The 21970-nt window shown below is 40.5% G+C and overlaps 2 protein-coding genes across 3 annotated transcripts in view; both read right to left on the bottom strand.

Annotated features, from left to right (window-relative positions):
• The window catches only part of LOC120287276 (adenosylhomocysteinase-like), a 4037-nt gene extending 3846 nt beyond the window's left edge, over positions 1–191 (bottom strand). The window contains exon 1 of the mRNA XM_039300023.1: positions 12–191. Within this exon, the coding sequence (XP_039155957.1) occupies positions 12–191 (180 nt within the window). The remainder of the gene's footprint in view (positions 1–11) is intronic.
• Positions 192–5003: 4812 nt separating this feature from the next.
• LOC120286460 (adenosylhomocysteinase 1-like) lies at positions 5004–6520 on the bottom strand. 2 transcript variants are annotated; one of them, XM_039298669.1, is made up of 3 exons: positions 6209–6520; positions 5810–6073; positions 5004–5705 (listed from the first exon to the last, which is right to left on the bottom strand). In XM_039298669.1, exons 1-3 carry the CDS (start codon positions 6518–6520, stop codon positions 5004–5006), a joined length of 1278 nt encoding a protein of 425 aa, XP_039154603.1. The 2 variants fall into 2 exon arrangements, with proteins under 2 accessions (XP_039154603.1, XP_039154602.1); XM_039298668.1 differs by having other exon boundaries at positions 5810–6520.
• Between the last annotated feature and the right edge of the window lie 15450 nt (positions 6521–21970).

The raw sequence follows: 21970 nt of genomic DNA, 5'->3' as shown, positions 1-21970 counted from the left end.
GTCATGTGGACGGAGCCGGTGATCCTCGCGCCCTTGAGGGGCTGCGAGGGGCCGAACTCGGTGCGGCAGGACATGAGGGCGGGCATTTGGACCTCCGCGAGCCCGATCTGGAGGCGGCCGAAGTAGGCCTGCGACATGTCCTTGACCTTGTACTCGCGGCCGCTGGCGGTTCTCTCCACTGGCGACGCCATTCTTTTCTCCTTCGGGTGCTTGGACAGAAATCTGAAACACACCGTGGAGTGAGAGAGAGAAAGAGAGAGAGAGCGAGCGAGCGAGAGAGAGCCTAGGAAGGAGATGGTGTTGAGGGATTTAAAGACGTGATTCGTTCCTGCACATCCTTAAAGCGACGAGGAATAATGAACATGGCTGAAAGTGGGCCACACATGGAGGGAAAGGGCCCTACGCTGGACTTATCGGGACCAATTTGTCTGCAATTTGCAAGTCACGACATTGGACCTCTTTCGACGTGGAATTTGCGCGTCCCAACACATGACCTGGATATCACGTTGGGTACGTCACGTGGGGTAAGAACATACCCAACGAACATACCCAGCGTTGATAATGACGTACCCACTGGATATCGATGTTGAATTTGCAAGTGGTAACATATGACCTGGATATCAACGTTCTTGCATATTCATAGGTCAATTTTCTTCCATGTACGGAATCTGTAAATCGCAAAGGTACCCTTACATAAAGGAAAATACACAACATAAGTCACTTTTCTTCTAAATCAGTTTAAAGGTGTAACAAAGTCTCCAAATGAGAATTTAATCTCGTTTTCCTCTAATAAATTATCCATGAGCGTGCAAACTTAATGATCTCAGACCCGCACATAGATATCGTAGGTTCCGGCCCACTTAGCCCATGATTTTCAATTCTAGGGTTAAAAGACTTCCACATTTATATATTGACACACACACTCACGTCTTTTAGATATGGGATAAGACACATTTTAATTTATTTTATAAACAAACTATCAAAAATTGCACCATCATTTTCAATCAATAACAGCACCGTTCTACGAGCATTGCTCAATACTTCATTAAGAGAGAAATGGACGATCGGGATTTGGCATTGGAAGTTGGTAGCTCTTGGCGTAGAAGGTGGATGCTGGAATTAGAGCACGCAGAAACTGTGGGCCGGGTAGAACGAATCAAGCCTTAGCTTGGATAGATGGGCTGGATTTGTAGGCCCGGCCAGCATGAAAGGAATTTGATAGCCCTTTCTTCCTTAGCGTGTTTGTGTAGGTGCATGGCCGAAGAATAGTCACGGGCTTGTTCAGAGACATCTCCAGACTGACAGACCAAAGGTAATGGGTTCTCCCTCTCTCTCTCTCTCAATAATCATGGCACACGACAGATGCCACAAGCAAATGCTTTGCGAGGGTTAAAAAGGAAAGGACAAGAGAACCATATTGCCGTCCATTATTAAAATCAAGCTTTTGCGGTGCGTAGACAGAACATTTCTCGTTCTAATGTTTCTTTTCATAAATATTTTTTTCTATTTCTTTCCTTGGGAATAGTTTCGAAGCATTTTAAGGTGTTTTAACTATAAAAAAAAAAATTTGGTCCAGAATAGAAACACGTTTGGCACAACCCCAAATATTTTGTGACTTAAAATTGCTTTTAAGATATTAATAATTTTACTACATTTTTTTCTTTTTTTCTTTTATTTTTTTTCTTCTCATTCCTCTTAGCCTGGTCCGCGGCTAGACGAGGTCACTAGCCTCAAGGGAGCCTCACTAGCCACTGGTGAGCCTTAGCCTCACCCTCGCTCAGCCATTGCGAGGCTCGACCTTGCCCAGCCACGGCGAGGCTCAAGGGGCCTCACCCAGCCATGGTGAGGCTCCCTCGAGCCTCACCGGTGGCCGACGAGCTCAAGGCGACCTCACCGAGGGCTAACGAGGCTCTGGCAAGGTTGCCGGGCCTCGTTTGGCCAATTGCCAACCATCCTAGGCCTGTGACCAGCTAGGGAAGAAGAAAGGAAAAGAATATATATATGTTTCTTAAGTTGTTCTCGAGAACAAGAAACAATTTTTTTTTTTTGTTTCTTGTTTCTGTTCTAAATTTATTCCCGAGAACAAAAAAAATTACCAAACACGTTTCTGTTCTATTTGCCTCAGGAACAAAAAAACAAAACAAGTGTTCCCCGAACATTGCCAAACAACCCCTTAGTTTCTTGATTTATGTTATGTTGCCTTCGCTTATATCTTTATCTAGGTCTTCGTGTATTAAAAAAAAAACGTAAATAATCCCTGAATTTTGACCCAATATGTAATGTAATTTATGAATTTTTAATTTGTTTGATGTGATTCATGAACTATAGCCAAATGTGCAAGGAGTTTTTAAACTGTAACTAAGGCACTTTTGTTTGGTAACCATCCAAACATGGCCAAATTCCCGATTCTTTGTTCCTGGAATCGCTTAGGCCTAGAATCGCGTTTGGTAAAAATTTTGTTCCCTGAACAGATTGGGAATAGAATCAAGAACTAAAAAAAGTTGATTCTTGTTCCGGGGAACGAATTTGAGAATCAAAATCAAGAACCCTTCTTCTTCCCTTCGGCCATCTCGCGACCGCCGTCCACCGCCGCCGCCACCGCGCGGCCGCCGGTCCGGCGAGCTCGTCTGAGGCTCGCTGCACTGTGGTGAGGTTCGGGCGAGCTTGCCGGAGGCTTGCCCAAGCCCACCGGCCGAGCCCCGCCGGGGGCTAGGCGGGCCGGGCAAGCCTCGCGGCTGCCAACCACCGGTGGCCGGGCGAGGCTCACCGGCCACCGGGCGGGGATCGGCCTCGCGATCCGGCGAGGCTAGGCGAGCCTCACCCGGCCGGGCGAGGCTCGGCCAACGAGGGCCGGCCTCACCAAGGGCTGGCGACGCTCCGGTGAGGTTACCGGCCCTCGTCCGGCCGGTCACCGGTCCGCGACCGGCCACTAGAAAGAAGAAGAAGATAAGAAAAAGGAAAAAAAGAAAAGAAAAAAAGTAAAAAGTAGAAAAATATTTAAAAATTTGATTTGGAAAGCAATTAATGAGCACGTATCAAACGCAATTCTATTCCGTAATCAGAAATTTTGGACAGCTTATCAAACGGTTTAAAATGCTTAGAATCGCTCCCTGAATGTAATAAAAAGAATCGCCTAATCGAATCTACTCCCGGGAACAGAACCATTACCAAACGCGCCCTAAGTGTGTAATGTGGTCATTGAACTTTCAATTTCTTAAATGTGATGTCTGGACTTTTTGTAAATCTTTGAACTATACAAAAATATTTAATGTTGTCCCTGAACTTGAATTAATGGAATGACAATATCAAACATTTGTATATAGTCCAAGAGCTAAGTTGAATATGTACAAAAAATCCTATTACTATATTGAAAAAATTAAAAATTCATAGATCAAATTGTATCATATTGTACATTGAATTAAAATTTACGGATCATGTGTCATTATCCCATTATTAAACTTGAAGTGTGCCATCTTTGTTCTATGTACTTTGAATGAAAATGAGGGCTTGGGCAAAGGTCGTGACGCTCGTGTTGTGTTTGGGTGTGGTTGTGCCACCCAGATCAAGCAAGGGCAATACCCTTGCCCAAATCTGATGAGGTTGCGGCATTCTCACCTAGGGTTGGTGACCTCCTTAGGCCATTGTCAAGGTTGCAGATCAGGAGGGGAATAAGAAAGAAAATTGAAAAATGAAAAAATATATAAATAAATAAATTATTAAAAAGTATTCACGTTAACGTTAATCATATTATGTAGGACGGCCGCGGTCTATGTCGGTGATATTCATCCAAATTTGGTTCAAATGACTATATTAATAAATCGTCAAAAGATTTAGAACTAAATTGATCAAAATTAAAGTTTTAGAATTGAATTGGTATCTATACAATAGAATTATAACTTTTTTTTTGGGTAATTTTCCAATAAAATAGAATCCCCATTTTTCACTCATGATAAATCGATTACCCAGACTTGACCGAATGATTAATGATGTAGAAATACATATTTCATGACTAAATAGTAAAAAAAATGTCGAAGTACAAGAATTAAAATGAAATTTCAATCTTAATTAATGGACACGCTTGTCCGTCGTGTCTTTTGTTTTCTATAAAAATCCTCCTTGGCAATTTGATAATTTTAGATATTGGGTTTTCCTTACATTTGGATAAAAATGATTGTTAGTTCTTGAGATTTTCTAATTATTTGTGCAAATTTTCATTGTAAGCTATCTGAATTGAACATGACTCAATGAGTAATGATCGAGAAAAGTACTAAAATTTTTTAAACCTATTATATTAGTATCAATTTAGTCATACAATTTTCAATAAAACTAATGTAGTCTATCGATTTAAAAAAAAAAAAAATTTAATCATAAATCTTTTGTATTTATGTCAATTTAATCAATTCGATCAATTTTGCTAAAAATCAGTGACGTTGACACCAACCGTCCTATGTGGTATGGTTGGCATTAGTATAGACTTTTTTTTTTTTTTAATTATTAATTTCTCAATATTATTTTCTATCTTTTTATTAATTTTTCCTCTCTTCCCCCCCCCTCTTTTTCATTCTTTTTTTCTTTTTCTTTCCTCTCTCTCTGCATAGCGTCTTTCGATGCATTTCGGAACCGAATCGTCCGCAATGTCCGCTTTTTCTCTTATTATCCGAACCGGAAGGAGAACTGGTCCGAATGTCGGTCGGGTTTTGTTTCGGGCGGGTTTCTTCTTTTTTTTTATTTTATATATTATCGTCCACTGATGATAGTGGTCGCCTTTCGGCTTTGAGAATCATCGAGGCCGAGGGGAGTTTATTTTACTTTCTATTTTTGTTTATAGCTGGAAATTAAGTAATAAGATTTAGACGAGGCCTTACATTCTCTTATTTATACATACATACATAAATATGTATTTATTCTACTGACTTCCATAATTCATCCACGGCCCACCGCTCTCCGAATGTACCCAACCATACTTAGCTAAATATCAAGAATCCAAAAACGGCGAAGTTGATCTAGTCGGCATGCTCTTTGCTAAGCTTGGTGAGCTTAGCGCCGAGCTTGCCGAGGTGAAGACTGGCCACCTTCTCGTCCAGGTGCTTGGGCATGGCGTAGACCTTCTTCTCATACTTGCCCGTCTCCCTTTCCATCCACAGCTCCAGCTGCGCCATCGCCTGGTTCGCGAAGGAGCAGGAGGACGTCACCGAGCAAGGGTGGCCGGTGGCGTGACCCAAGTTCACAAGGCGTCCCTCCGCCAACACAATGACGCTCGACTGGGTGTCAGGGAAGACCCACCTGTCCGTCTGGGGATTGAAGGTGATGCGCTTCACGCCCGGAAAGGTCTCGAGGCCGAGCATGTCGATCGCGTTATCAAAGGGACTGACGTTGCAGATGATGGCATTATTCTTCATCTTCCTCATGTGGTCGACCATGATGATGCCCTTGCTGCTGCCGGCGGTCACGACAAAGATGTCGGCCTCAGAGACAACATCCTCCAGGGTTTTGACCTGGATACCTTCATGGACAGCTTGGAGAGCATAGATGGGATCGATCTCGGTCACAATGACACGAGCACCGGCCTCCCTGAGGGCATCAGCGCGGTCCTTGCCGACGACTCCATATCCACAGACCACAGCAACTTTCCCGGCGATCTCGACGCCGGCAGTCATCAGTAGACCGTCAGGCCCAGAGGGGCGGCAACCGCACAAGTTCTGAAACTGTTTCATGCAAGAGCACTGTGTTCCAAGAAGGGATTAAATGGAGCTACTCGTGACTCTACTCTCAATTATAAAACGGGAATGACTAGATTCTTTATTAGTACCTTGGTCTCGGTGACAGAGTCGTTGACATTAATAACGGGGAATAAGAGAGTCCCGTTGGCTTGCATCCCGTACAACCTCTCGACAGCAGTGGCGGTGGCCTCGGAGACTCCGACGAGTCTCTCCTTCATCTTGTGGTACCTCTTCGGATCGGTCTCCAACCCGTCCCTGATTATGGTCAGCAGGATCTGCAACTCCGGGTTGTTGGTAGACGCTGGGTCGGGGCGATTCCCGGTGCTCTCATAGGCCTCCTCCGCCTTCACGCCCTCGTGGATGAGGAGGGTGGCATCGCCTCCGTCGTCAATTATGAGGTCAGGGACGCCGCCGGGGCCCCAGTCGAGGGCCCGCTCGATGCACCACCAGTACTCCTGGGGCGTCTCACCCTTCCAGGCGAAGACGGCAGCGGAGTCGCGGGCGATGGCGGCCGCGGCGTGGTCCTGGGTGGAGAAGGCGTTGCACGAGCAGCAGCGGACCTCAGCACCCAGGGCGGTGAGGCTCTCGATGAGGACGGCAGTCTGGATGGTCATGTGGACAGAGCCGGTGATCCTCGCGCCCTTGAGGGGCTGCGAGGGGCCGAACACGGAGCGGAAGGACATGAGGGCGGGCATTTGGACCTCCGCGAGCTCGATCAGGAGGCGGCCGAAGTCGGCCTGCGACATGTCCTTGACCTTGTACTCGCGGCGGCTGGCGGCTCTCTCCACTGGCAACGCCATTTTTTGTGTCTTCTTCGGGTTTTTCGACGGAGGTCTGAAACAACAATCTGCAGTGAGAACTTACCAAAAAATTAAAAAAAAAAAAAACAATCTGCAGTGAGAGGGAGAGAGAGAGAGAGAGAGAGAGCGAGCGAAGGCGACGATGGAAATGCATGCGCATGGAGGGCGGCATATATAGATGAGGGCGCTGTCGCTGTCATCTGAAACAACAAGCACCTTCTGAACTTTGAAAATTTTGAAATGTACCCCGTTCCACTTTGAAAAGTACGGTAATGCCACGCCCCAGAGGAGAAAAGTACCCCGCCCCACTCGGGCTTGGGAGATTTCGTCCCAGAAAATTACGGGAATGCCACAATGGTGGTGGCCAGACAATTACGGGAATGCCAGGTGTCCCGAGAATTGCGGGAATGCCACGCGGGAGTCGGCCCCCTCTTTGGCAACGAATTACGCTAATGCCACCGCGTGATGTGGGCGCTCGCCCGGGGTAGAGATCCGTGCGACGACGGTTGCCAATAATAATAAAATTGGACAGAAGTAGAATGAGATGTAAAAAATAAAAAGAAAAATAAATTGTTGCGACTAGACTATGCGAAATCCGATTTGTACTTGAAAACTCAATTGATTTTCATATGCTTGGATGAGTTAATGCAAATTCTTTTACCAAAAAAAGTTATAAACTTATTATAATTACATCAATTTAATTTTAAATTTTTATTTTGTCAATTGCGACATGAACGTTTTATATTTGTGTAAATTCAATCAATCCATCCATTTTTGGGATGCAAATTACCGACATAGATGCCGACCATCTTACATGGCTTGACCGACGCTTGGAAATGGTGAAATGATTTGTGTAAATCCTACATGCCACTCATTGAGCACCTAATATTTTTTCAAATTAATGGTGTGATTGTTTTGCATAAAATTTCAAGATAAAGGATGATACTTTTCGGTGAAAGCATTTTTAAAGAAAATAGTTACTTTTCATTGGTTTGGTTCGGTGATTTGGAATTTAGCAGAGAGTGAGAGAGAGAGAGAGAGAGTGCTCTTCACAATTTGGGAGACGATGATTGGGGACTACAATCCCCAGTCTCAATACCTTTCCCAAGATTCTTTCTTTGCTTTTCCTTAAAAGATGAGCAGAGAGGACAACCGCCGTGGATAAAGTCCACATGGTGCTTTACACGGCCACTAGTAGTTCCGTGTGCAGAATGCTGAGTTAAGCCTATTTGACCTGCCGAGTACCTAATAGAAAAAAGGGTTTGCCCAATAAAAATCAAACGAATTCTACGTTGTTGTTTCAGTGCGCGATTGCTATTGGGCTCTTGGCTGCTGATCAAATTATATACCAGGATGTGCTGAGATCGATATCTTTCCCTCGGGCATCAGTCATCCTTGGCTTGGCTTGCTTGGCACGCATATTTGGGAGTGAAAGTGTAGGCTTTCTTTGACGTGTTTCGGAACTGAATTGTCCACAATGTCCAATTTTTCTCTTATTATTCGAACCGGAAGGAAACTTAATCCAAATATCAGATTGGATTTTGTTAAGGTGGGGTCGGGATTTTCCTTTTTTCTTTTCAATAATTGTCCGCTAATAATAACCGATGCCTTTTAGATTTGAGAATCATTGAGGCCAAGGAGAGTTTATTTTATCAAGTCTACTAATATAAATAAAGAATATGTGAGAAGGGGGTGAAGTTATTATTTTATTTGATAGCAAAAACAAAGCAATATAGATAAGTTCCAAATATCAGGTTAGGTCAGGTAAAGCACAATCCTTTTTATTTTCATGTAGGTTTAAGTATCTTGAATACCTCTGACCCATTCACACCCCCTTACTTTTCTAATAAGATTTCAAAGTCGGTGATCCTCACACCCTTGAGCAATTGCAAGAGGCCGAACTCCAATTGACAAGACGTGAGGGCTGCCATTTGGACCTTCATGAACTTGATCTCAAGGCAGCCAAAGTTGGCTTACAACATGTCCTTGACCTTGTACTCACGGCCGCTAGCGGTAGAGAGAGAGAGAGAGAGAAGGAAGGAGATGGTGTTGAGGAATTTAAATGCTTGAGCCGTTCCTGTAAATCCTCAAAGGGAAATTAATCTGAACGGTGTATTAGATGACATATGAAAATTAATGGTCAACAACTTGTGGTTTTTGTTATATTAATCTAATTTAATGGAAATCAATGGAGGGTATAAGTATCACAAATATACTATATTAAGGTTTTTAATGGTCAAAAAATTGTTGTGGGGTAAATTTGTAATGTGTTGATTCATTTGAAATTTTTCGTGATATTAATCTAAAAGAAAAATTAAAAGAAATGGCTATGGAGTTGTCATTAGAGTTAGGGGTAAGTATAATTCGGTAGGCGGTTCCCAACTTAGAACTGGAAACTAACCATTAAGAACTGATTCATTAGTGAATCCATGGAACAGATCTCCAATCCCTAAAAAATTGCATTAATCAATTAATATCATGATGAATCTAGTTTCTATTTATAGCACCAGGGCTTATTCCTTATATTCAGGTTGAATTGCGAGCCATTGATTTTGATAAATGATTAAAAACTATAGGGCAAAACGAATAAACTATACTCGTTAGCTAAGAACTTAATTTCTTCAAATATTATGGTGTGGTCAAGTTTGAGTTTCTTGACACTGGAAACATGTGGAGAATCAGACTTCACTTTAAAAGTCTTAACCTCTACAGAAATTAAAATATTAATCTCTTGATCCATCTTTTTTAATGTCAACCTAATTTAATCACGGGAATGGATAAGGAGAGACTTAATTAGACTCTTAATTTCATATCATGATAACAAAGCGTAGCAACATTTATGGACATCTCCAATCAATTCTCTCATTCCTCTTTGCTTGTTTATTTTGTATTGATTGAGAAGACAGTAAATGGATTATTAGAATGAAAAAGAAAAAGAAAAAGTATAGGGTTAATCCTATTACATACACAAAAGACAAAATTAGTCAAATGTACGTATATTTTTTGGTCGAAAAACTACGAGATAATTAAGTAATTGAGATAAAATATTTTTTCAATATATATATATATACCCACACTGTCAAGTCCGATCCAGTCCAGATGGGTGGATGTGCGATTCCATGCTTAGAATTGGGAACTAGATCGATATTCACTAGTTCCACTAAATTAGGATCGGACTGACTCTCATGGAAATCATTGGTCCCAATCCGATCCAGTCCGATTTAGGGCAGTTTCTTGGTTCTTTTGTACACCCCTAAATAGAGCTAGGCAAAGACTAGCAGCCACTTGTTTGAATATAATTGGGCTCCACTAGACCATTGTCCACGTAGTGCCACCAATAAAGAGAAGCAACCCATTATAATTATAAATAATATAATATACATCAGCAAGGAAAAAGAAGAAAGAAGAAAGGACAAAAAAAAAAAGCGAGTAACATCTTATTGTCTGTATCGTCACAAAACTCCACATATTCATGTCTATAAACACTGGCCTTTATCTCATTGTCCACCTGCTCTCCCTGAAAATGATGATGCGAGTGAAATTAAGTGAAATTAAGCAATTAAGCACTTCTGTCAGCATAATAATATCGCACAAAGTTATTAATGGTTACTTGCAAAAATTAAGTCTCAAAATAAGAGTATCCTGATATTTTTCCAACAAATTCTCTACAAGCACAAAAACTTAATATTCGCGTGCCCACACATAGATACCGTATGTTTTTTTTTTTTTTTTCTTGGAGGAATTGCCATTCGATGGCTGACACCCGCGCCGCAAACCCCTGCGCGACACTTAAGCAGGAGGACCCACCACCCCCGAGTCACACTTAATACACCTAAGCTTTTGACAACCCTTCACCTCTTTGTTGAGGAGCCAGTGGAGCCACCGCGGCCGGTGGTATAGATACCGTATGTTCTAACCCACTTAGCCCATGATTTTTAATTATAAGACTAGAAGAGTTCCGCACTTTCATATCGACTCACACGCTCACATCTTTTCAATTTACGATCAGACCTCTTAATTTATTTTACGTACAAACTATCAATAACTGCACCGTCATTTTCAATCAATAACAGCACCGTTGGACGAGCATGCTGAATGCTCTATTGAGAGAGAAATGGACGGTCAGGGTTTGGCGTTGGAAGTTGGTCATCTGGTGGAAAAGGAAGAAGACAGTTGGCGTGGAAGCCGGACACTGGCACCGGAGCATGCATGATGGACGGTCACGATTTGGATTTTGGTGGAATTGGTAAAAATGGACGGCCGGGATTTGGATTTGGCTTAAAAACACGGATGGTGGGCCGTGTAGAACAAATCAAGTCTCAGCTTTGATAGATGAGCTGGATTTGTGGGTCCATTATTCGAAAGCCTTTCTTCCTCCTGCGTGCATTTTGAATTTTATTTTCTGTAGAATTGCAAGTTAAATGTGAATTAATAACTTAGCACTAGACTTATCAAAATGGGTCATAAAACTATTTCTTAACTTGCATTCAATGGACTGAGTTGTTAAATAAGTTAATTATTTTCTATAAATGAGTTATAAATGACTTTAGAATAATAAAATCCAAAATAATATAAAGTTTAAATAAGTTCACAATTTACTTAAACTAATCCACATCTATGACTCTTTCTTCACTCTCTCTCGCCCTCACTCGATATCACACTCACTCCGTGCTCTCATCTCGATTTGGGCATGAATTTTTCTAAATTTGATTAAATATATAAATATAATAGTAATTTAGTTGGGTTAGATATGAGTTAAGTTGGATATAGGTCACTACATTTGTATTATATAAAAATAGATTAATTTAGATTAGACCATTTTTTGACTTAACTCACCTATTTGACAGGTCTAGTTAACACTAACAACTTTTGATGTTAGTTGTTTTCAAAACCAAGAAATGGTCATGGGCTTGTCTCATGACATCTCGGGATTAAAAGACTACAAGTTCCACCAGAGCAAGGCCCGGCTTCAAGAGAGATCTGGGCCCATGAATGAATGTGTGATATGAGAAACTTCTTATCTTGCTAAGATTGAATGCCATCTTAGCGAATGGGAACTTGGTAAAATTAAACTAACTATATATCCTCCAAAAGCATAATTAAATTGATGATCGAAATATACATTCTATGTGAAGAAGAATCATTCCGAGCTTGTCATATATTCCGGCCTCGAGCCCAAAAATCGAGCTCGACCTGCTGAAAAGATTTGAGGAGTAGGCCTGAAGGAGGAATGGGTCTAGGATCCCGCCTAGAAATCAGAACCAACTTGACCGGGCCGGTTTGGATTTTCAAGCTACAAGTCTGGCGGCGGAGAAAAGAAAGTGAGAGGAGAGAACGAGAAGAAACGCAAGGAACTTGTAGTTTCTAATGAAGCCAGAGTGGGGGCTGTTAGATACACATGGTAATGATGAATGGGTCAGTGTAAATCCTACATTTAATCACAATAAGAAACTCACACCCAAGTTCCATAGCCTCGAGTCCACTATTCCAATTATGATTTTCATATTCCCATAGGAAAGGGTCGTTCCCCTTATTCAAATCAATGATGTTGTTTCACATAAAACTTCATAAAAAAAGAAAATACTTTTTGAAAATCATTTTCAAGAAAAATAGTTATTTTCCATTTATTTGGTGGCATGCTAAAAAAATGTAATTAAAAATATTATTGGGCATTTAGATCTCATATGGAATACTGGTTATTGAAGAAGATGAAGAAGTGAACGTTATTGGAAGGCGAAATGATTTCTTGCTTAGGAAAATGATTTTCCCTATTCAAAGATGGGAATTCTTTTTTTTCTTTTTTTTTTTAATTTGGGATATGTGCACTAAAAGTCCTAAAACTTATTTCAAAAGTGCAATTGAGTCCTACAACTGGAAAAAAAAATCAAATCTTAAAATTTATCAAATTTGTATAATCAAGTCCTTCTGTTAACACATTTATTTTATTTAACAAAAATATTGATGTGGCATTTTTAAATTAATTTTTCTTTTGTATGTGGCATTTTTTATTATTTTATTTTCCAAATATATTTAAAGTAAATTTAAAAACTAAAAAAATGCTCAAATTTTAATTGACAAAACAAAATTGAGAAAGATAAAAAAATGGTAGGGCCTCCCTTGAAAGGAGCTGCTACTGCCCATCGGTAGAAGGGACAGTGGGTGAGGGTGGCTGGCCCTCGCCATTCTCAGGCAAGGCCTTGTCGACCCTAGGAAATGGCCAATGAGGTTCACTTAGGCAAAGGTCGATGAGACTTGCCCATAATAGGTTGAGCAAAGCCAAATTTGGGCACCGACCCTCACCAGGGGGTGAGGCCTCATTGACCATAGGTGAGGGCTGGCGACCCTTGCTAGGATCGGATGAGGGGCCAATGTTGCTCAAGTTGGGGCGCGTGTTGCTTGGGCCTAGCAAGTCTAGTTGTATTTTGTAAATTTATTTCCGATTTTTTTTAAAGAGAAAATCGTAATCTTAAATTTGTGTATAGGTTTCTCATTGATTATATTTAAAAAAAAATCTATTGATTCATTTTTTTTAGATATAAATGTCGGATTATAAGGAAAATATTTTCAAAATAATAAACAAGACATCATGATTCTAAGAAATTTGATTTGCCTTGCATCAGAATGTGATGGCCCTTCTCGTAGATGATAATGCATTTGGTAATACAAGCACATTAAAAGATTGATTCAACCTTAGCGATCTCTAAATCGTTTGGTTTTTGAAGGTGAACCATGGCAATCTAGTGAGGTTGGAGGGCTTCTGCATCGACCTGGAGGACGCGAACTGCTACCTTGTCTACAAGTTCATCCCGAGCGGATCACTCCACTTGTGGCTCTACAAGGCCAGCCATGGGGAGGCTGGATTGGAAGACCCGGCTGCACATCACGGTCGATGTGGCCAAAGGCCTCAGTACATCCACGAGCACACCCGCCCGCCGGTCGTCCACAAGGACATCAGGAGCAGCAACATCCTGCTCGACTCTGACATACGGGCCAAGATCGCCAACTTTGGCCTCACCAGGTCAGGCTGCAACGCCATCACCATTCACATCGTAGGCACGCAGGGCTGCATCGCCCCCGAGTACCTGTCCGACGGGGTTGTGTTCATGAGGATGGACGTGTTCTCCTTTGGGGTCATCCTGCTCGAGCTGGTCTCGGGGAGGGAGGCAACGGATGAGGAGGTGAGGGTGATGTGGGCCACTGCAGTCGAGGCCTTCAGGGGGAGAAGCACAGAGGAGATCGGGAGGGCCGAGAGGGCTGAGGGGGTGGATGGATGAGGGCTTGGTGGCGGAGTCGACGTGCCCGGTGGAGAGCATGGCGAGCGTCGCGATCTCGTGCCTGAATTAGGATCTGTCAAAGAGGCCGAGCACGGTGGACATGGTGCACGCCTTGTGCGATGACATCTTCGAATTGTCAGCTGATGCTCAAGTTTGGGCGAGAGAGAGAGAGAGAGGGGCCATGTTTGGATCTATTTGGTTATATTACAATGTGGCTAAATTTATTGAATAGATGAGCCATGGTGAATGTACTGTTAACAGGCTATTAAAAAGTGATATTAGTTTTTTTTTTTTTTTTCGAGTGATAATATGTATGTGTTGTATTCAGGAAATGCATTAGCATGGTTTGATTTAATTTTGTGTGTGATACAGTTTAAATACGAACCAATACTTTTTGGCTCACATTATTTCCATCCCCTTTTTAGCTATTGACATCCGTTGCGGGTTCCACGCTTAATTTAAGAATATTCCTTACCTTTTTTTCTTCTTTTTCTTTTGCTTCAATTTTACTAGAGATAAATTACCATGCTCCTAACAAACAATAATTATTGAGCTTAAATATGATGCCTACTCTTGATTTAAGACTAATGCTTGCATCTTTTTTTTTTTTTCCTTTTTGGTTTTTTTTCCTTTGTTTTCTCATTCGAAACAAAATTTGTTTACTTCTTCTCTGAAAATATTTTATTTGGTAGATAGTTAACTAATTATTGTGTTTCTGATATAAAAAAGCTAATCATTTTGTTAATTATTTGTATATTTCTATTTGTTGTACCGATAAAAATTATTAAAAAAAATAACCTAAGCACAAGTGAGAGGATAATGTCATGGGCCTAAAGAGAGTCGACCCGCGAGGAGCCGCCGCGCGGTCACGATCCCAATCGATCGGCCCGTGACAATAACCTCTGAGTAAATTGTATATGATACATACACCAACTGCAATATTTAATTTTTGAGTAAATTCTTGTAAATTTGTACTAAAAATCGAAGTCAAAATTCACAATCAAAGGAATACTCTAAGGAAGTAAAATAAACGAATTGCAGATAACATTAACATTTTTTTTAATCTAATATATGATTAGTACTTGCTTAGATTATAATAATGGAGAATAAATTTAAAAGAAAAAAAAACATAAAAAAAAAAAACGTTGAAATGTAATGGATGCGAAAGAAGCTGCTAGGGTGAAAAAAAGGATAATGTAGTCAATTCAATGCGATATGAGGTGTCGAGTCAAAAAAGAAGTGAAGATAGTATATATTTATAAATAAGGAATATTCTTTATTTGTTATTAATTTGATTCGATCTAGAACAAATTTTTGGGGGAATTTGTGCCTTTCATCTTTGATGTCCAAAGAGAAAACATTAATGGAATTCGACAAATAGCCATAAGTTGCAAAAATCACGCTCAACCCAATGATTTAAAGAGAAACATGTGGAATAGGAAGTTGGTAAAATTAAACTAACTATATGTCCTCCAAAAGTAGGATTAAATTGAAGATCTATACATATACATATACATATACATATACATGTATATATGTGTATACACATATATACATGTATATGTATATGTATATATTCGATGACATTGCGGGGAGAGAGAGAGAGAGATATGCATTTCTGAAGAATTAGTGAGGAAGACAGAATTCAATCTCGGCGAGATAGGAAGAGGTTTCTCATATCACACATTTATTTATGGGCCCAATCTCTCTCAAAGCTAGGCCTTGCTCTGGTGAAAATCTCTAGTCTTTCGGTCTGTCTTGGGACAAGCCCATGACTATTACTTAACTAGCTTGGAAAACGGCTAACATTAGAAGCTATTAGTGCTCAGTAAACCCATCAAAAAGATAGGTTGGATCCAATCCAAATTGATTCATTTTCATACAATATAAATCTAGTGACTCGTAACTGACTTAGTGACTCGTAACTGACTCAACTCATATCAGGCCTTGTTACGCAATTCATTTCCGGTCCGAATCACCACAGAGCATGATTCATTGTAAAAACCAAAAATTTAACCTTTAGTGAAATGTATTTTGTCGACCATTCAATTTTGATGAAACAAACTTACAAGAATTAAAATGAAATTCAATCTTGAAGTAAAGGACCGAAAGTAGCTTTCGTCACGTCCGTCTTCCATGAATCCTCTACGGTAATTTGATAATTTGCGATATTGGGTGTCTTTCCAATTTGCCTTACATCGGGAGAAAATGAGCTTCTCTAATTTTATGTGCAAATTTCATTTTAAGCCAACTGAATGGAGCATGACTTGATGAGTAACGATCGTTTACATTAGTTTGCCGACTTATTTAAGCAAATCTAGGTTTGCCCAAAAACGTTTTTCCTTATTTAAAAGCAAGTTGAGATGGGTTTCCTTCAACATTCCTGTTATGCCCCACATATTTTGTGTTTTAGCCATGAATTTTGCTTTTTAAATCTTCCTTATCCTTATGCATGTTGTGATTGATTGATTGCTTGAGCACGAATTACTTAGTTTCTCTACTAGTATATTTCTTGGTTTTATTGTTGTGACGCACATCTTGTTATGATTTTATGATGATTATATTATACTTATATTTCATTGTCTAAACTTTAGAGTGTTGAGGCTTCTCTCACCTCAAAAACTAACTTAGAAAATGAGACTTTTCCTTATACTTATAAACCAATCACCAGCTCCATTTTATAATCGATGTGGGATAACTTTAATATCTCCCCCTTACACATAGGGCCTCGAGTTGAAGGCGCATCACCAACTCTATTTTATAATTGATGTGGGACAACTTTAACAATCTCCCCCTTATACATAAGGCCTCAAGTTGAAGGTACAACAACCCATAACTTTCCCGTGTGACTTTTAGGTCTAGACTTGTTGGCAAACCACAACTGATGTGGGACAACATTAATAATCTCCCTCTCACACATAGGGTTTGGGTTGAAAGCGCAACAATCTGTAACTCTCCCGATACTAATGTTGGGTGGTCTTGGTCGTCTCTCACCCTCCAAAAACTAGCTTAAAGAGTGAGACTTTTCCTCACACTTATAAATCGATCACCAGCCTCTTCCATAATCGATGTGAGATAAATTCTAATAGGACGACCTTAACAATCTCCCCCTCACACATCGAGCCTTGAGACGGAGCCATAACAACTTGTAACTCTCTTTAGTCCAAACTTGTTGGCAAATTTGAGCTCTGATACTAGTGTTGGGTGATCTTAGGTCACTTTTATCTTAGAAGTTAGGTTTAGAGGGTAAGGTTTTTCCTCACACTTATAAACTGACCACCTACTCCTTCCACAACCAATGTTTTAATATTTTCTAGTTAAAATCAATTGTGTGAGGAATATATGAACTAGAAGACAAATCGCAAGTGCTTATGTTATCTATTAGGATTAATGAGCCGAATGGTGCGCTTCTCTCTCACGAAACTCCGATTTTTTCATGAAAGCTGAAATTTATTGAAATGTTTTTAAAAAATTATTTTCCACTTGTAATTTACAAATAATATGAAAGTCATTTTCTTACGTTTGATTGAAGAAATGATGAGACACATGTTTCAAGAAAAAGTCTTCGAGAACAACTCTTGGTCTTAGGTTTGAGCGCCGAGGGCTTGGGCTTGGGTGTCTAGGTCCCAAGCCCATACTCGGGGGCTTGAGCTTGGCCAATGGGGATTGGGGTGCATTCACTGAAATCTTGAGATCTCGAGCCTGATCTTGGGGTCATAGGCTCATTCATGGGGGTCTTTGGTGTGATGGTAGGTTCTCAAGCCTGACTACTCGGTGTCCATGCCTACATCCCCTAAGGAGGCCTGGAACCTCTGCAATCAATCTTCGGTGCCCAATTTTTGCGGTAATCCAATGGTCAAGCCAATGTTGATATTTAAATATTCTAACACTTCTCTTCACACATAAGTTAGATTGTCTAAAGTGTGATAATTAGGGAGGCAAATAGAGGCTTGATTTGAATTAGGACCTCTCAATTTTTAATATCATGTAAGATTTTATGAAATCAGTACTAACTATTGTAAAAACTTAAGTTATTAGACAAAGATATTGTTAATATTTTAATATTCTTATAGTCCACAAGGACATCAAGAGTAGCAATAGCCTGCTGGACTCAAACATGCGGGCCAAGATCACCAACTTGGGCCTCCCCCGTCACCATGCACTCATGGGCACCCAAAGGCTACCTCGTCCTGGCGTACTTGTCCCACGGGCTCGTGTCCATTAGGATTGATGTGTTCTCATTCGAGGAAGCTGGAGCTGGTCTTGGGAGAGAGGTGATGGACAAGGAAGGGAGAGTGATGAGGGCCGGCTTGGTCGAGGCCTTTGGCGGAAGCAATGGTAGCAAGGAGGGATGGCCGAGAGGTTAAGGGGATGGATGGACAAGGGCCCGATAGCAGACTCATTGTGCTCAGTGGAGACCATTGTGATCTTGTGCTTGAATCGGGACTGTCGAAAAGGCCAAGTATGGTGGACGTAGTGTATGCCCTATGCAAGAGTGATGACATCTTCGATATTTCAGAGGACGGATTATCAGCTGATGCTCAAGTTTTTGCAAGACGAGGGAGAGAAAGAGAGATGTCATGGTTGGATCTATCTGTTTATATTACAATGTCGATAAATAAATTTGAATAGATGAGCTATAGTGACAAAGAGTTATTTTGGGGTGATAATATGTAAATGTTGTATTCAGGAAATACATTAGCATGGTTTGATTTAATTTGGTTCGTGATGCATTTACAATACAAACCAATTCTTCCTATTTAATTATATTTATATACAAGGAATATGCTTTATTTTTTTTTATCAATTTGATTTTTGGAGGAAATTGTACCTTTTCAACTCTATTGTCCAAAGAAAAAACATTAATGGGATTCGATAAATAGCCATGAGTTGCAAAAATCATGCTTGACCAACGATTTAAAGAGAAATATGTCGAATAGGGAGTTGGTAAAATTAAACTTAACTATATGTCCTCCAAAGCAGGATTAAATTAATGATCTATACATATATTCTATGTCAAGAAGTACCTATCCAAGCTCGTCGTCATGTATTCCGGCCTCGAGCCCAAAAATCGAGCTCGAGCCACTAAAAAGATTGAGGAGTAGGCCCAAAGGAGAAATGGGTCCAAGATCGCACCCAAAAACCCGAACGAACTTGACCAGGAAAGTCCAAATTTTCGAGCTATAAGTCTAGTGGTGAAGAAAAGTAAGTGAGAAGAGAGAGCGAGAAGAAAGGAAAAGAAACTTGAAGTTTCTAATGAAGCCTAGTGGGGTCCAATTAGGTACGTGTAGAGATTAGAGGTGTGCATGATCTGAGTGAGTGGTTCCTACCTTGGAACTGGGAACCACCTGTTAAAGACCAGTTCTAGAAAATTAAAATCAAGAATCGTCCGTAAGTTGCATGGATCCACCTAGGAACCGGACCATCGATTCGATCTAGTTTATGGGTTTTCCTCCCTTTTTTATTTTAGTTTATTTATTTCTTGAATTATTCATCCCATTATCCAGAAACAGGACATTAAACCTAGGACATCACGGCTCCTGTAACATCGCACGCTCAAACAAAAGACCCATCATCGAACCCCTATCTTAGGTTGCCTTCGACCACCAGATGCGAATTTGCCAGCATTCATCCTCATCATCATCCATTCAAGACTTACGGTTGTAGCCACATCACAAATATAGAGGACAATTCATAGCGATATGGCCAAAGCACAAAGTAAAGGTAGCCAAAGATTGAAAAGATTCAGACTTGTAGAGATGAAATTTGACTAAAAATATACCTAGTAATCAACAAAAAGCCTATACCACACACCATATATTCACATACTCCTTTTGATAATTCAGAATCAGAGATTAATCCTAACAAATTTGGTTTAGGCATTTCTTCAAACACGTGGCGGGCATGGACCAAGAGGGAGACATTACACATCTTTTGCACTCAAATCTGGGCATATTCGAAATAAGAGATTAATCATAATAATTTTTTTAATATTAAAAATTAATATATTAACATAACCGGTCCAATTCAGGTGCCTGGGTAAGTGGATCTGCCCATTGAATCGGGAAACGTACTAGTACCCATCGTTCCCATAAATTAGAAATGGGAACCGAATCGGTTCCTTTAAAAATCACAGGTTCCAAGCCGGTCCCAATTCCTTTGTACACTCCTAATGGAAATTGCAAATGGATTTGTGTATATCCCATGTGGTACTCGTTGAGCACTCAATATTTGCCCTGACAAGAAATAATAAATATGAAATAAACAATAAAAAAAAGGCTATTTAATTTCGACAATAGACCCAGCACCCAAGTTTCATAGCTTTGGGCCTACCATCCCAATCGTGATTTTCCTATAAATAAGAAACAAAAAAAAATCTAGAAAGTCATATGACTCCCCGTACCTCCTCATAATTGTCGCAACAGTAGATGAGCAAGTACCTGTTGAAAAAATAGATCACTATCATTTTTTTCGGTATATATATTTTTCTTTACAAGGCTATATATATATATACATACAAGTACTGCTAGGGTAACAATTGCCTATTAGGTAAAACATTTGCTTTCTATATGCATTACCCTCACAAATCAACTCGCGCAAATATAAATATTTTCTTTCTATACATATCACTCCTACAAATCAACTCATGCCAATACTCCCCCTCAAGTTGGTGCATAAATGTCGCTAATGCCCAACTTGTCAAGTGAGCTGTAGAAGGCTCTGCTTGAGACTACCTTCGTCAATATATCTGCTAGCTGATCTTCAGACCTCACAAACGGGAATTGAACTATGTTTGCATCCAAATTCTGCTTAATAAAATGACGATCAACCTCAATATGTTTGGTCCGATCATGCTGCACATGATTATGTGATATGTCAATAGCTGCTTTGTTATCACAAAAGAGCTTCATCTCGGATCTAGGAGGAAATCCCAATTCAGACATTAGCTTTCTAGTCCCAATTCACATAGCCCTTTGGCCATCCCTCTGAACTTCTCCTTTGCACTCGACAAAGCCACCACTTTATGTTTCTTACTTCTCCAAGTGACCAGATTCCCACCCCCCCCCCACACCACAAATGTGAAATACCCCGAAGTTGACCTCCCGTTGTACACACTCCCCGCCCGCCTTGCATCCGTGTAACCTTCAATTCCAAGATGACCATTCCTCAGAATTTTAACCCTCTCCCGGAGATGCTTTCAAATACCGAATTATTCTCACCACAGCATTCATATGGTCTTCACTAGGAGCATGCATAAATTGACTTACGGTACTTACCACATATGCAATGTCCGGACGTGTATGCGATAAGTAGATTAGCTTCCCCACTAACCTTTGGTATCTCTCCTTGTTTGTTGGTACTTGATTGGGATACTCTCCAAGTTTATGATTCTCCATGATTGAGGTATCCGCTAGCTTACAATCTAACATCCCTACTTCTACCAACAAATCTAGTACATACTTCCTTTGAGATAGGAATATTCCCCCTTTTGATCTTGATACTTCTATTCCCAAAAAATACCTTAGTTCTCCCAGGTTTTTCATCTCGAACTCTCCAGAAAGCCTCATTTGGAGTGAGGTGATTTCTTTCACGTCATCCCCTGTAATGATTATATCATCAACATAGATAATCAATGTAGTTATCTTCCCTTCTTGTCATCGAAGAAACAAGGTGCGATCCGACTCACTCTGTCTGTACCCACACTTCTTCATTGCCACACTGAACCGACCAAACCAAGCCTTTGGTGATTGCTTCAAACCATACAAGGACTTTTTCAATTTGCAAACCACAACTGGATGTGAGGAAGACTTGTATCATTGTGGTACATCCATATAAATCTCCTCCTCCAAGTCACCATGGAGGAATGTGTTCTTCACATCAAACTGATATAGTGGCCAGTCTAAATTAACTGCAAGAGACACCAAAACTCGAACAGTATTAAGTTTATCAACAAGAGAGAAAGTCTTTTGGTAGTCAATTCCATACGTCTGCATGTACCCATTTGCTACCAATCTTGCCTTGTATCTTTCGATGGACCTATCCGCCTTATATTTGATAGAAAACACCCATTTGCATCCCACTGTTTTCTTTCCCTCAGGTAAGTCCATCAATTCCTACATTCTATTTTTTTTGCAATGCCTTCATCTCTTCTTCCATAGCCTGGACCCACTACGGA

This window comes from Eucalyptus grandis, chromosome 8, assembly GCF_016545825.1.
Source record: "Eucalyptus grandis isolate ANBG69807.140 chromosome 8, ASM1654582v1, whole genome shotgun sequence".
Lineage (NCBI taxonomy): Eukaryota > Viridiplantae > Streptophyta > Magnoliopsida > Myrtales > Myrtaceae > Eucalyptus > Eucalyptus grandis.
The sequence above is the reverse complement of the archived record's forward strand: the minus strand, read 5'-3'. Positions and strand labels throughout refer to the sequence as shown.

Excerpts from the sequence above, each read along its gene's own strand:
- LOC120286460 (XM_039298668.1), bottom strand. The coding sequence starts at position 6,520 with ATGGCGTTGCCAGTGGAGAGAGCCGCCAGCCGCCGCGAGTACAAGGTC. Across the intron at positions 5,706-5,809 it reads ACTCTGTCACCGAGACCAAG|TTTCAGAACTTGTGCGGTTG; the intron begins GTACTAATAAAG and ends TGCATGAAACAG.